At 51.1% G+C, this 14,914-nt stretch overlaps 1 protein-coding gene across 2 annotated transcripts in view; it reads left to right on the top strand.

The window, feature by feature from the left end:
* The window catches only part of CCDC81 (coiled-coil domain containing 81), a 112,401-nt gene that overhangs the window by 44,833 nt on the left and 52,654 nt on the right, over positions 1-14,914 (top strand). For both annotated transcript variants that reach the window (XM_063951371.1, XM_063951372.1), the window contains exon 9: positions 13,568-13,679. In XM_063951371.1, the coding sequence (XP_063807441.1) occupies positions 13,568-13,679 (112 nt within the window). The remainder of the gene's footprint in view (positions 1-13,567; positions 13,680-14,914) is intronic.

Raw genomic sequence — 14,914 nt, forward strand, 5'->3', positions numbered from 1 at the left:
CTCCGAGCTCTGTGTGATTACATGCCGTACTCCGAGCTCTGTGTGGTTACATGCCATACTCCGAGCTCTGTGTGATTACATGCCGTACTATGAGCTCTGTGTGATTACATGCCGTACTCCGAGCCCTGTGTGATTACATGCCGTACTCCGAGCTCTGTGTGGTTACATGCCGTACTCCGAGCTCTGTGTGATTACATGCCGTACTATGAGCTCTGTGTGGTTACATGCCGTACTATGAGCTCTGTGTGATTACATGCCGTACTCCGAGCTCTGTGTGATTACATGCCGTACTCCGAGCTCTGTGTGATTACATGCCGTACTCCGAGCTCTGTGTGATTACATGCCGTACTCTGAGCTCTGTGTGGTTACATGCCATACTCCGAGCTCTGTGTGATTACATGCCGTACTCCGAGCTCTGTGTGATTACATGCCGTACTCCGAGCTCTGTGTGATTACATGCCGTACTCCGAGCTCTGTGTGGTTACATGCTATACTCCGAGCTCTGTGTGGTTACATGCCGTACTCCGAGCTCTGTGTGATTACATGCCGTACTCCGAGCTCTGTGTGATTACATGCCGTACTCCGAGCTGTGTGGTTACATGCCGTACTCCGAGCTCTGTGTGATTACATGCCGTACTCTGAGCTCTGTGTGGTTACATGCCATACTCCGAGCTCTGTGTGATTACATGCCGTACTCCGAGCTCTGTGTGATTACATGCCGTACTCCGAGCTCTGTGTGGTTACATGCTATACTCCGAGCTCTGTGTGGTTACATGCCGTACTCCGAGCTCTGTGTGATTACATGCCGTACTCCGAGCTCTGTGTGATTACATGCCGTACTCCGAGCTGTGTGGTTACATGCCGTACTCCGAGCTCTGTGTGATTACATGCCGTACTCCGAGCTCTGTGTGGTTACATGCCGTACTCCGAGCTCTGTGTGATTACATGCCGTACTCCGAGCTGTGTGGTTACATGCCGTACTCCGAGCTCTGTGTGATTACATGCCGTACTCCGAGCTCTGTGTGATTACATGCCGTACTCCGAGCTCTGTGTGGTTACATGCCGTACTCCGAGCTCTGTGTGATTACATGCCGTACTCCGAGCTCTGTGTGATTACATGCCGTACTCCGAGCTGTGTGGTTACATGCCGTACTCCGAGCTCTGTGTGATTACATGCCATACTCCGGCTCTGTGTGGTTACATGCTGTACTCCGAGCTCTGTGTGATTACATGCCGTACTCCGAGCTCTGTGTGATTACATGCGGTACTCCGAGCTCTGTGTGATTACATGCCGTACTCCGAGCTCTGTGTGATTACATGCGGTACTCCGAGCTCTGTGTGATTACATGCCGTACTCCGAGCTGTGTGGTTACATGCCGTACTCCGAGCTCTGTGTGATTACATGCCGTACTATGAGCTCTGTGTGGTTACATGCCGTACTCCGAGCTGTGTGATTACATGCCGTACTCCGAGCTCTGTGTGATTACATGCCGTACTCCGAGCTCTGTGTGATTACATGCCGTACTCCGAGCTCTGTGTGATTACATGCCGTACTCCGAGCTCTGTGTGGTTACATGCCGTACTCCGAGCCCTGTGTGATTACATGCCGTACTCCGAGCTGTGTGGTTACATGCCGTACTCCGAGCTCTGTGTGGTTACATGTCGTACTCCGAGCTGTGTGGTTACATGCCGTACTCCGAACTCTGTGTGGTTACATGCCGTACTCCAAGCTCTGTGTGGTTACATGCCGTACTCCGAGCCCTGTGTGATTACATGCCGTACATGCCGTACTCCGAGCCCTGTGCGGTTACATGCCGTACTCCGAGCTCTGTGTGGTTACATGCCGTACTCCGAGCTCTGTGTGGTTACATGCCGTACTCCGAGCCCTGTGTGATTACATGCCGTACATGCCGTACTCTGAGCCCTGTGTGGTTACATGCCGTACTCCGAGCTCTGTGTGGTTACATGCCGTACTCCGAGCCCTGTGTGATTACATGCCGTACTCCGAGCCCTGTGTGGTTACATGCCGTACTCCGAACCCTGTGTGATTACATGCCGTATATGCCGTACTCCGAGCCCTGTGTGATTACATGCCGTACTCCGAGCTCTGTGTGGTTACATGCCGTACTCCGAGCTCTGTGTGGTTACATGCCGTACTCCGAGCTCTGTATCGTTACATACCGTACTCCGAGCTCTGTGTGATTACATGCCGTACTCCGAGCTCTGTGTGGTTACATGCCGTACTCCGAGCCCTGTGTGATTACATGCCGTACTCCGAGCTGTGTGGTTACATGCCGTACTCCGAGCTCTGTGTGGTTACATGCCGTACTCCGAGCTGTGTGGTTACATGCCGTACTCCGAGCTCTGTGTGGTTACATGCCGTACTCCGAGCTCTGTGTGGTTACATGCCATACTCCGAGCCCTGTGTGATTACATGCCGTACTCCGAGCCCTGTGTGGTTACATGCCGTACTCCGAGCTCTGTGTGGTTACATGCCGTACTCCGAGCTCTGTGTGGTTATATGCCGTACTCCGAGCCCTGAGTGATTACATGCCGTACATGCCGTACTCCGAGCCCTGTGTGGTTACATGCCGTACTCCGAGCTCTGTGTGGTTACATGCCGTACTCCGAGCTCTGTGTGGTTACATGCCGTACTCCGAGCCCTGTGTGATTACATGCCGTACTCCGAGCCCTGTGTGGTTACATGCCGTACTCCGAGCCCTGTGTGATTACATGCCGTACTCCGAGCCCTGTGTGATTACATGCCGTACATGCCGTACTCCGAGCCCTGTGTGATTACATGCCGTACTCCGAGCTCTGTGTGGTTACATGCCGTACTCCGAGCTCTGTATGGTTACATGCCGTACTCCGAGCTCTGTATCGTTACATACCGTACTCCGAGCTCTGTGTGGTTACATGCCGTACTCCGAGCTCTGTGTGGTTACATGCCGTACTCCGAGCTCTGTGTGGTTACATGCCGTACTCCGAGCTCTGTGTGGTTACATGCCGTACTCCGAGCTCTGTGTGGTTACATGCCGTACTCCGAGCTCTGTGTGATTACATGCCGTACTCCGAGCCCTGTGTGGTTACATGCCGTACTCCGAGCTCTGTGTGATTACATGCCGTACTCCGAGCTCTGTGTGATTACATGCCGTACTCCGAGCTCTGTGTGATTACATGCCGTACTCCGAGCTCTGTGTGATTACATGCCGTACTATGAGCTCTGTGTGATTACATGCCGTACTCCGAGCTCTGTGTGATTACATGCCGTACTATGAGCTCTGTGTGATTACATGCCGTACTATGAGCTCTGTGTGGTTACATGCCGTACTCCGAGCTCTGTGTGGTTACATGCCGTACTCCGAGCTCTGTGTGGTTACATGCCGTACTCCGAGCCCTGTGTGATTACATGCCGTACTCCGAGCCCTGTGTGGTTACATGCCGTACTCCGAGCTCTGTGTGGTTACATGCCGTACTCCGAGCTCTGTGTGGTTACATGCCGTACTCCGAGCCCTGTGTGATTACATGCCGTACATGCCGTACTCCGAGCCCTGTGTGGTTACATGCCGTACTCCGAGCTCTGTGTGGTTACATGCCGTACTCCGAGCTCTGTGTGGTTACATGCCGTACTCCGAGCCCTTTGTGATTACATGCCGTACTCCGAGCCCTGTGTGGTTACATGCCGTACTCCGAGCCCTGTGTGATTACATGCCGTACTCCGAGCCCTGTGTGATTACATGCCGTACATGCCATACTCCGAGCCCTGTGTGATTACATGCCGTACTCCGAGCTCTGTGTGGTTACATGCCGTACTCCGAGCTCTGTATGGTTACATGCCGTACTCCGAGCTCTGTATCGTTACATACCGTACTCCGAGCTCTGTGTGGTTACATGCCGTACTCCGAGCTCTGTGTGGTTACATGCCGTACTCCGAGCTCTGTGTGGTTACATGCCGTACTCCGAGCTCTGTGTGGTTACATGCCGTACTCCGAGCTCTGTGTGGTTACATGCCGTACTCCGAGCTCTGTGTGATTACATGCCGTACTCCGAGCCCTGTGTGGTTACATGCCGTACTCCGAGCTCTGTGTGATTACATGCCGTACTCCGAGCTCTGTGTGATTACATGCCGTACTCCGAGCTCTGTGTGATTACATGCCGTACTCCGAGCTCTGTGTGATTACATGCCGTACTATGAGCTCTGTGTGATTACATGCCGTACTCCGAGCTCTGTGTGATTACATGCCGTACTATGAGCTCTGTGTGATTACATGCCATACTATGAGCTCTGTGTGGTTACATGCCGTACTCTGAGCTCTGTGTGATTACATGCCGTACTCCGAGCCCTGTGTGGTTACATGCCGTACTCCGAGCTCTGTGTGATTACATGCCGTACTATGAGCTCTGTGTGATTACATGCCGTACTCCGAGCTCTGTGTGATTACATGCCGTACTATGAGCTCTGTGTGATTACATGCCATACTCCGAGCTCTGTGTGGTTACATGCCGTACTCTGAGCTCTGTGTGATTACATGCCGTACTCCGAGCTCTGTGTGATTACATGCCGTACTCCGAGCTCTGTGTGATTACATGCCGTACTCCGAGCTCTGTGTGATTACATGCCGTACTATGAGCTCTGTGTGATTACATGCCGTACTCCGAGCTCTGTGTGATTACATGCCGTACTATGAGCTCTGTGTGATTACATGCCATACTCCGAGCTCTGTGTGGTTACATGCCGTACTCTGAGCTCTGTGTGGTTACATGCCGTACCCCGAGCTCTGTGTGATTACATGCCGTACTCCGAGCTCTGTGTGATTACATGCCATACTCCGAGCTCTGTGTGATTACATGCCGTACTCCGAGCTCTGTGTGGTTACATGCCGTACTATGAGCTCTGTGTGGTTACATGCCGTACTCCGAGCCCTGTGTGGTTACATGCCGTACTATGAGCTCTGTGTGGTTACATGCCGTACTCCGAGCCCTGTGTGGTTACATGCCGTACTATGAGCTCTGTGTGGTTACATGCCGTACTCCGAGCCCTGTGTGGTTACATGCCGTACTCCGAGCCCTGTGTGGTTACATGCCGTACTCCGAGCCCTGTGTGGTTACATGCCGTACTCCGAGCTCTGTGTGGTTACATGCCGTACTCCGAGCCCTGTGTGATTACATGCCGTACTCCGAGCTCTGTGTGATTACATGCCGTACTCCGAGCTCTGTGTGGTTACATGCCGTACTCCGAGCCCTGTGTGGTTACATGCCGTACTCCGAGCCCTGTGTGGTTACATGCCGTACTCCGAGCTCTGTGTGATTACATGCCGTACTCCGAGCTCTGTGTGGTAACATGCCGTACTCCGAGCTCTGTGTGGTTACATGCCGTACTCCGAGCTCTGTGCGATTACATGCCGTACTCCGAGCTCTGTATCGTTACATGCCGTACTCAGAGACCTGTGTGGTTACATGCCGTACTCAGAGCCCTGTGTGGCTACAGACGTCTTCCAACCGCCTTTACCAACATAGCTGCTAATGATCCATTCAGATCAGTTTCCTCATTGGTTGCAGTATTGCAGTGTATGTGGCCAGCATAAGGCTACTTGAACCTGGAAAGGCTTGCTACCCTCTACCCTATGGCCCTCCACTGTCCACCAGCAGTCCAGCTTCTTAAAAGGTTCCCATGCCATCTTGGTTCACCCTGCCTTGTTCTCTCATCTTCTCTTGTATCTCTCAGATTCATATGTATCTGATGAGACGTCAGGCGCCATAACCTGGAAGATTACTACTTTCTCTTACGTCCTAGAGGATGCTGGGGACTCCGTAAGGACCATGGGGTATAGACTGGCTCCGCAGGAGACATGGGCACTCTAAAAACTTTAGATGGGTGTGCACTGGCTCCTCCCTCTATGCCCCTCCTCCAGACCTCAGTTAGATCCTGTGCCCAGAGGAGACTGGATGCACTGCAGGGGAGCTCTACTGAGTTTCTCTAAAAAAGACTCTGCTTCTTAGGCTACTGGACACCATTAGCTCCAGAGGGTCGGAACACAGGTCTCATCCTCGCTGTTCGTCCCGAAAACCGCGCCGCCGTCCTCCTCACAGAGCCGGAAGATAGAAGCCGGGTGAGTATAAGAAGAAAGAAGACTTCAAAGGCGGCAGAAGACTTCAGATCTTCACTGAGGTACCGCGCAGCACTACCATTGCTCCCACATTCACACACATTGAAGGCACTGTATGGGTGCAGGGCGCAGGGGGGGCGCCCTGGGTAGCAATAATAAACCTCTAGGGACACTGGCTGACATATAGATATACTGCGGAGGCAGTATATTACATTAACCCCCGCCAGTATAAAGAATTTGAGCGGGACCGAAGCCCGCTGTTGAGGGGGCGGAGCTTGATCCTCCAGCACTAACCAGCGCAATTTTCTCCACAGCACGCTGCAGATAAGCTGCTCCCCGGACTCTCCCCTGCTGAACACAAGTACAGAGGGCAAAAAAGAGGGGGGGGCACATTTATTGGGCGCAGTGAGTATTATTTATAAAAGCGCTGTACTAACTGGGATTTTATTCCAGTGTCCACTGGCGCTGGGTGTGTGCTGGCATACTCTCTCTCTGTCTCTCCAATGGGCCTGATTGGGGAACTGTCTCCATATATATATATATATATATATATCCCAGAGTGTGTGGGGGTGTCGGTACGTGTGTGTCGGCATGTCTGAAGCGGAAGGCTCGTCTAAGGAGGAGGTAGAGCAGATGATTGTGGTGTCTCTGTCGGCAACGCCGACACCTGATTGGTTGGATATGTGGAATGTTTTAAATGCAAATGTGTCTTTATTACATAAAAGATTGGACAAAGCAGAGTCCAGAGAAAAAGCAGGGAGTCAATCCATGGCTTTGACTGTGTCACAGGGCCCTTCAGGGTCTCAGAAACGTCACCTGTCCCAGGTAGCAGACACTGATACCGACACGGATTCTGACTCCAGTGTCGACTACGATGATGCGAGGTTACACCCAAGAGTGGCCAAAAGTATTCATTATATGATTATTGCAAAAAAGAGGTTTTGCATATCACAGAGGACCCCTCTGTCCCCGACACGAGAGTATGTATGTTTAAGGAGAAGAAACCTGAGGTAACTTTTCCCCCATCTCATGAGCTGAACGCTTTATTTGAAAAGGCTTGGGAAACTCCAGACAAGAAACTGCAGATTCCCAAGAGCATTCTTATGGCGTATCCTTTCCCCGCACAGGACAGGTTCCGGTGGGAATCCTCGCCCAGGGTGGACAAGGCTTTGACGCGCTTGTCCAAAAAGGTGGCGCTACCATCTCCTGACACGGCAGCCCTTAAGGATCCTGCTGATCGCAGACAGGAGACTACCTTAAAATCAATTTATACACATACGGGTGCCTTGCTCAGACCGGCAGTAGCGTCGGCATGGGTATGTAGTGCAATAGCAGCATGGGCAAATAACTTGTCGTCTGACATTGACACCCTAGATAAGGATAGCATTTTATTGACCTTGGGTCACATTAAAGACGCAGCCTTATATATGAGAGACGCTGCAAGAGACGTGGGGCTGTTGGGTTCAAGAGCCAATGCCATGGTAATTTCGGCTAGTGATGCCGTTTCAAAGAGTCATATGGAAACTTTGCCTTACAAGGGTGAGGTTTTATTTGGGGAGGGTCTCGCGGACCTGGTTTCCACAGCTACCGCGGGTAAATCTTATTTTTTGCCTTATGTTCCCCCTCAGCAAAAGAAAACACCACAATATCAGATGCAGTCCTTTCGGTCGCATAAGTCCAGAAGAGGTCGAGGCTCTTCCTTCCTTGCCAGAGGTCAGGGTAGAGGGAAAAGAATGCCTGCTTCGGCTAGTTCCCAGGAGCAGAAGTCCTCCCCGGCTTCTACAAAATACACCGCATGACGCTGGGGCTCCACTGAGGGAGTCTGCGCAGGTGGCGGCACGTCTTCGACTCTTCAGCCAGGTCTGGGTTCTGTCAGACGTGGATCCTTGGGCGATAGAAATTGTATCCCAAGGCTACAAACTGGAATTCGAAGAGGTGCCTCCTCGTCGATTTTTCAAGTCGGCTTTGCCAGCTTCTCCCCCAGAGAGGGAAATAGTTGTAGCTGCAATACAAAAGCTGTGTCAACAGCAAGTGATTATCAAGGTTCACCTAGTCCAACAAGGGAAAGGGTACTATTCAACCCTATTTGTGGTCCCGAAACCGGATGGCTCGGTCAGACCCATTCTGAATCTAAAATCCCTAAACCTGTACTTGAAAATATTAAAATTCAAGATGGAATCTCTCCGGGCAGTGATCTCCAGCCTGGAAGGGGGGGATTTTATGGTATCACTAGACATAAAGGATGCATACCTTCATGTCACCATTTATCCCCCTCATCAGGCGTACCTGAGATTCGCTGTACAGGACTGTCATTACCAGTTTCAGACGTTGCCGTTTGGGCTTTCCACGGCCCCGAGGATTTTCACCAAGGTAATGGCGGAAATGATGGTGCTCCTGCGCAGGCAAGGAGTCACTATTATCCCATACTTGGACGATCTCCTGATAAAAGCGAGATCGAGAGATCAATTGCTGAAAAACGTGTCGCTCTCCCTGAGAGTGCTGCAGCAGCACGGCTGGATCCTAAATCTACCAAAGTCACAGTTGATTCCAACGACTCGGCTATCATTCTTGGGCATGATTCTGGACACGGAGCAGAAGAGGGTTTTTCTCCCAATGGAAAAAGCCTAGGAACTTCAGAACATGGTCAGAGACCTGCTAAAACCAAAATGAGTGTCAGTTCATCAATGCACTCGAGTACTGGGAAAAATGGTGGCGGCCTACGAGGCCATCCCCTTCGGCAGGTTCCATGCGAGGACATTTCAGTGGGACCTTCTGGACAAGTGGTCAGGGTCCCATCTACAAATACATCAGAAAATAAGCCTGTCCCCCAGGGCCAGGGTGTCTCTCCTGTGGTGGCTGCAGAGTGCTCACCTTCTAGAGGGTCGCAGGTTCGGCATTCAAGACTGGGTTCTGGTGACCACGGACACGAGCCTCCGAGGATGGGGAGCAGTCACACAAGGAAGAAATTTTCAGGGACTATGGTCAAGCCAGGAGGCTTGTCTACACATCAACGTGCTGGAATTGAGGGCCATATACAACGGCCTACGACAAGCGGAGCATCTTCTTCGCGACCTACTGGTTCTGATTCAATCAGACAACGTCACAGCCGTGGCTCATGTAAACCGCCAAGGCGGGACAAGGAGCAGAGTTGCAATGGCGGAAGCCACCAGGATTCTTCGCTGGGCGGAAATCACGTCAGCGCTCTGTCAGCGGTCTTCATTCCGGGAGTAGACAACTGGGAAGCAGACTTCCTCAGCAGACACGATCTCCATCCAGGAGAGTGGGGACTTCATCAAGAAGTTTTTGCAGAGATAACAAGTCATTGGGGACTTCCTCAAATAGACATGATGACGTCACGCCTCAACAAGAAGCTTCGGAGGTATTGTGCCAGGTCAAGGGACCCTCAGGCAGTAGCGGTGGACGCCATGGTCACACCATGGGTGTTTCAGTCGGTCTATGTGTTCCCTCCTCTTCCGCTCATCTCAAAAATATTGAGAATCATAAGACGAAAAAGAGTGCAGACAATACTCATTGTTCCAGATTGGCCTCGGAGGGCCTGGTATTCAGATCTTCAGGAAATGCTCACAGAAGATCCGTGGCCTCTTCCTCTCAGGGAGGACCTGTTGCAGCAAAGGCCCTGCGTGTTCCAAGACTTACCGCGGTTACGTTTGACGGCATGGCGGTTGAACACCAAATCCTAGCTGGGAAAGGTATTCCGGAGGATGTCATCCCTACTCTGATAAAGGCTAGGAAGGAGGTGACGGCAAAACATTATCACCGTATCTGGAGGAAGTATGTATCTTGGTGTGAAGCCAAGAATGCTCCTACGGAAGATTTCCATCTGGGCCGTTTTCTCCACTTTCTACAGACAGGAGTTGATATGGGCCTAAAGTTAGGCTCCATTAAGGTACAGATTTCGGCCCTATCAATATTTTTTCAGAAGGAATTGGCTTCTCTCCCAGAAGTCCAGACTTTTGTAAAGGGAGTGCTGCACATCCAGCCTCCTTTTGTGCCCCCAGTGGCACCATGGGACCTTAACGTGGTGTTACAGTTCCTAAAATCTCACTGGTTTGAACCCCTTCAAAAGGTTGAATTAAAATTTCTCACTTGGAAAGTGGTCATGTTGCTGGCCTTGGCAGCTGCAAGGCGGGTGTCCGAATTGGCGGCTTTGTCTCACAAGAGCCCCTATCTGATTTTCCATGTGGATAGAGCTGAGTTGAGGACTCGTCCTCAATTTTTGCCTAAGGTGGTTTCATCTTTTCATATGAACCAGCCTATTGTGGTGCTTGTGGCTACGTGTGCCTTGGAGGATTCCAAGTCTCTGGATGTAGTCAGGCCCTTAAAAATTTATGTAGCCAGGACGGCTTGAGTTCGGAAATCAGAGGCACTGTTTGTCCTGTATTCGGCCAACAAAGTTGGCGCTCCTGCTTTTAAGCAGACTGTTGCTCGCTTGATCTGTAACACGATTCAGCAGGCTCATTCTACGGCGGGATTGCCGTTACCAAATTCGGTAAAGGCCCATTCCACTAGGAAGGTGGGCTCTTCTTGGGCGGCTGCCCGAGGTGTCTCGGCTTTACAGCTTTGCCGAGCAGCTACTTGATCGGGTTCAAACACTTTTGCAAAATTCTACAAGTTTGATACCCTGGCTGATGAGGACCTCATGTTTGCTCAGTCGGTGCTGCAGAGTCATCCGCACTCTCCCGCCCGGTCTGGAGCTTTGGTATAATCCCCTTGGTCCTTACGGAGTCCCCAGCATCCTCTAGGACGTAAGAAAAAGTAAGATTTTAAACCTACCGGTAAATCTTTTTCTCCTAGTCCATAGAGGATGCTGGGCGCCCGTCCCAGTGCGGACATATTTCTGCAAGGCTTGTATATAGTTGTTGCTTACATAAGGGTTATGTTACAGTTAAGATCAGTCTTTGGCTGATGCTGGGGGTCATTCCGAGTTGTTCGCTCGTTATTTTTTTCTCGCAACGGAGCGATTAGTCGCTAATGCGCATGCGCAATGTCCGCAGTGCGACTGCGCCAAGTAAATTTGCTATGCAGTTAGGTATTTTACTCACGGCATTACGAGGTTTTTTCTTCGTTCTGGTGATCGTAATGTGATTGACAGGAAGTGGGTGTTTCTGGGTGGAAATTGGCTGTTTTATGGGTGTGTGCGAAAAAACGCTACCGTTTCTGGGAAAAACGCGGGAGTGGCTGGAGAAACGGAGGAGTGTCTGGGCGAACGCTGGGTGTGTTTGTGACGTCAAACCTGGAACGAAACTGACTGAACTGATCGCAGATGCCGAGTAAGTCTGGAGCTACTCAGAAACTGCTAAGAAGTGTCTATTCGCAATTCTGCTAATCTTTCGTTCGCAATTTTGATAAGCTAAGATTCACTCCCAGTAGGCGGCGGCTTAGCGTGTGCAAAGCTGCTAAAAGCAGCTTGCGAGCGATCAACTCGGAATGACCCCCCGCTGTTTTGTTCATACTGTTAACTGGTTGCGTATATTCCATGTTATACGGTGTGGATGGTGTGGGCTGGTATGAATCTTGCCCTTAGATTAGGGGTGGGCAAAATACGGCCCGCGGGCCGGATGCGGCCCGCGAACCGAGCCTGCCCGGCCCGCTGCCTCCCACCTGCATGAAATGACAAGCGGCCCGACAGGGCCGCTTGTCATTGTCCCGGCCAGCTTCCAGCCCAGGTCACCAGCAGCGGCAGCGAGCTGATGCCTGCGGCAGCGCGGCTCTGTTGCCGCAGCCGGCACTATGTGATCTCTCCCCCTTCTCCGTCAGCGCAGCTCCTCCTCCCCTGCTATTCTCACTCACCCAGCCAGCCAGGCGAAGCTCCGCCTCTGAGACAGGGGGAAGGACTGCTTTGTCGTGCGGAGAGTGGTGGGCTCTCAGTAGCAGGGGTCTCTCGGGGCATGTGTCCTGGGCCCCCCTCCTTTAATGGGAAATCCCTGATTATCAGAAAGAAGAAAGGAGGAAGTGGTGTCCCTGCAGGGGGCGGGGCTATCCAGCACGGAGCACAGCCCTGATGCTCCTGCACTTTATTATGAATGGCAGGTAGGATGATGGGCTTCCAAAGAAGTCAAAGTTTTCATGCAGTGACAGTCTTTCATTTAAGGTATGAGGGACCATAAATTATATTATGTCTGTGTAACTGTAAATGATAATGTGCCTGTAACTCTGTGTATGTGTCTGTATATGTATATGTCTCTGTGTAACTCTATATGTGTCTATAGCTCTGTATATGTGTCTGTAGCTCTATATGTGTCTCTAGCTCTGTATATGTGTCTGTAGCTCTATATGTGTCTGTGTAACTCTATGTATACTGTATGTCTGTAACTCTGTATATGTGTCTGTGTAACTCTGTATATGTGTCTGTGTAACTATGTATATGTAACTCTGTATATGTGTCTGTGTAACTCTGTATATGTAGCTCTGTGTATGTGTTGTATCATTATGATTCACCGCCACTTGGGATCCCGTCGTTCAAAATACCGACGCTGGGATCCCGATATCTCGAAACTGACAGGGGTGAGTAAGGGGTGTTCTCCCTTCTTCCCAACGCCCTAACCCTCCCTCCCCGCAACCTAACCCTAACCTCCTCCCTTGGTGCCTAGCCTTAACCACCCCCCATGGCTGCCTAAACCTAGGGCCCTTCCCCCAGTAGCCTAACCCTCCGAGGGCGGTGCCCAACCCTAACCTCCACTCCTCGCAGCCTAACCCAAACCCTCCCCCCACCCCCACCCACAGTGTGTAAAAGAGAGCTCTACCTGCTGTAATGTGTGTAAGTGACGCTACTGTGTGGCATCATTTAAATAATGGAGACTATTGTGCAGCCTAATATGAATCTGTATGATTTTTTGGCCACGCCCCTTCCACACAAGCCACGTCCCTATATTTTTGGCGCATGGAGGGGGGGCTGCTATTTTGTGTGCGGCCCTCGAATACTGACAGGAAAGTGTCAAGTGGCCCCTCAGCTGAAATAATTGCCCACCCCTGCCTTAGATTAACAAAAATCCTTTCCTCGTACTGTCCGTCTCCTCTGGGCACAGTTCTTTAACTGAGGTCTGGAGGAGGGGCATAGAGGGAGGAGCCAGTGCACACCCATCTAAAGTCTTTAGAGTGCCCATGTCTCCTGCGGAGCCCGTCTATACCCCATGGTCCTTACGGAGTCCCCAGCATCCTCTACGGACTAGGAGAAAAAGATTTACCGGTAGGTTTAAAATCTTATTTTCTACCAGCAAAGCTGAGGAGAGAATTCTAAGTTGAGTTTAATTCGCTGAGGACGATCTCTTGTTCCTGACTCAGTATAAACAGCAATATGTAATCTCATCCGGCGGATCAGACCGACATGACGTTCATTTTGGTGCATATCGGGCAATGTGTATGTCCGATATGCGAGTGCCCGCAGTCGCTAGCGATGTCATGAGGTTTGATGTGCTTACATTTATGCCATCTGCTTTCAGATTGGGATCATCCCTTTCTATGAACATCCCAAAAAGTGATCCTGAATTCAACCAAGCAAATGCCCTGATAAGTACTCCACCGGCGTGCCTGGATCACTGTCGTGCAGGACAGGTATGTCATCCTTATACATTATTAGAGTCATCCTGTACTCAGAAGACACTGATAAAACAGATATGATACCAGTCTTTATTAACCTCTTAGGGCCTTTGCAAAGGTGAGTGAGGCAAGTGTCTAATCATCAAGGTGTTAAATGCCCCAGCTTATCAATGGTTTAAAAAGATCAATACAGTATATCCCAGTGCCCATGAGACAACTATCTGTACAGTGTGTGTGTGTGTCCCCACATTACAAGAAGCGGCAGCACAGCGGGGAACCTAGATACGTTTACACAATTCATTCCAGCTTGTTTCTTTCTTTTCACTTACACGGTTGACATAAAGGATGTACAGTCCCCTACTCCAAGTGTCTATAACGCCTTTATACTTTACTCATCAGATGATATTGTGGCTGTTACGCCCTAAATAACATTTCCATTTCATAAAAATCAATGTTATATTTAGTTTTTCCTGATACAGATGGAGCCATGTTTATCTTGGTCTTTAATAGGATTATTTGAGCCAGGGCAGTCAGACCTAGGGGGTCATTCTGACCCGATCGCACGCTGCACTTCTTCGCAGCCGTGCGATCGGGTCGGAACTGCGCATGCGCCGGCGCCACAGTGCGCCGGCGCATGGCAGTCATAGTTGCTTAGCGATCGCCTCTGAGACAGAGGCGGTCGCTAGGCGGGACGGGGCTGAACGGCGGCGTTTAGCCGCCGTTTAGGGGGAGCGGTCCGGCCAACGCAGGCGTGGCCGGACCGTTTGGGGTGGCGGGCTGCGGAGGCTGCGTGACGCTGCGGCCAGTGGGAGCGACTAGTAACTCCCGGCCAGCCGCAGGAGCTGCGCTGGGCGGGAGTTACTCCTCAAATACAAAAACATCGCCTCTGTGCGATGCTTTTGTATTTGTGCGGGGGGGCTGGCACTGACATGCGGGGCGGGCGTCCCCCCGCATGTCTGAGTTAAGGATCGTAGCTGTGCTAAACTTAGCACAGCTACGATCAACTCGGAATGACCCCCTTAATCGCCTGCTGTATTGTATTGCAGCTGAGAACAATAGATGAAACGCTTATGTTAATAAACCATGGTGTGCCTAGGCGCAGCAAAGAAGTCAAGATAACCGTGGCTCCATCTGTACATAGAGCTTTAGCTGAGTTGCCCCCACTCTGTTCTGTGACATTACTGTGCTTGGTTCAAAACACCAATCAGGACCAATAACGTTTTCTTTTAATGTTAAGTTGAAGGGTTTTA

The sequence above is a fragment of the Pseudophryne corroboree genome, chromosome 2, assembly GCF_028390025.1.
Source record: "Pseudophryne corroboree isolate aPseCor3 chromosome 2, aPseCor3.hap2, whole genome shotgun sequence".
Lineage (NCBI taxonomy): Eukaryota > Metazoa > Chordata > Amphibia > Anura > Myobatrachidae > Pseudophryne > Pseudophryne corroboree.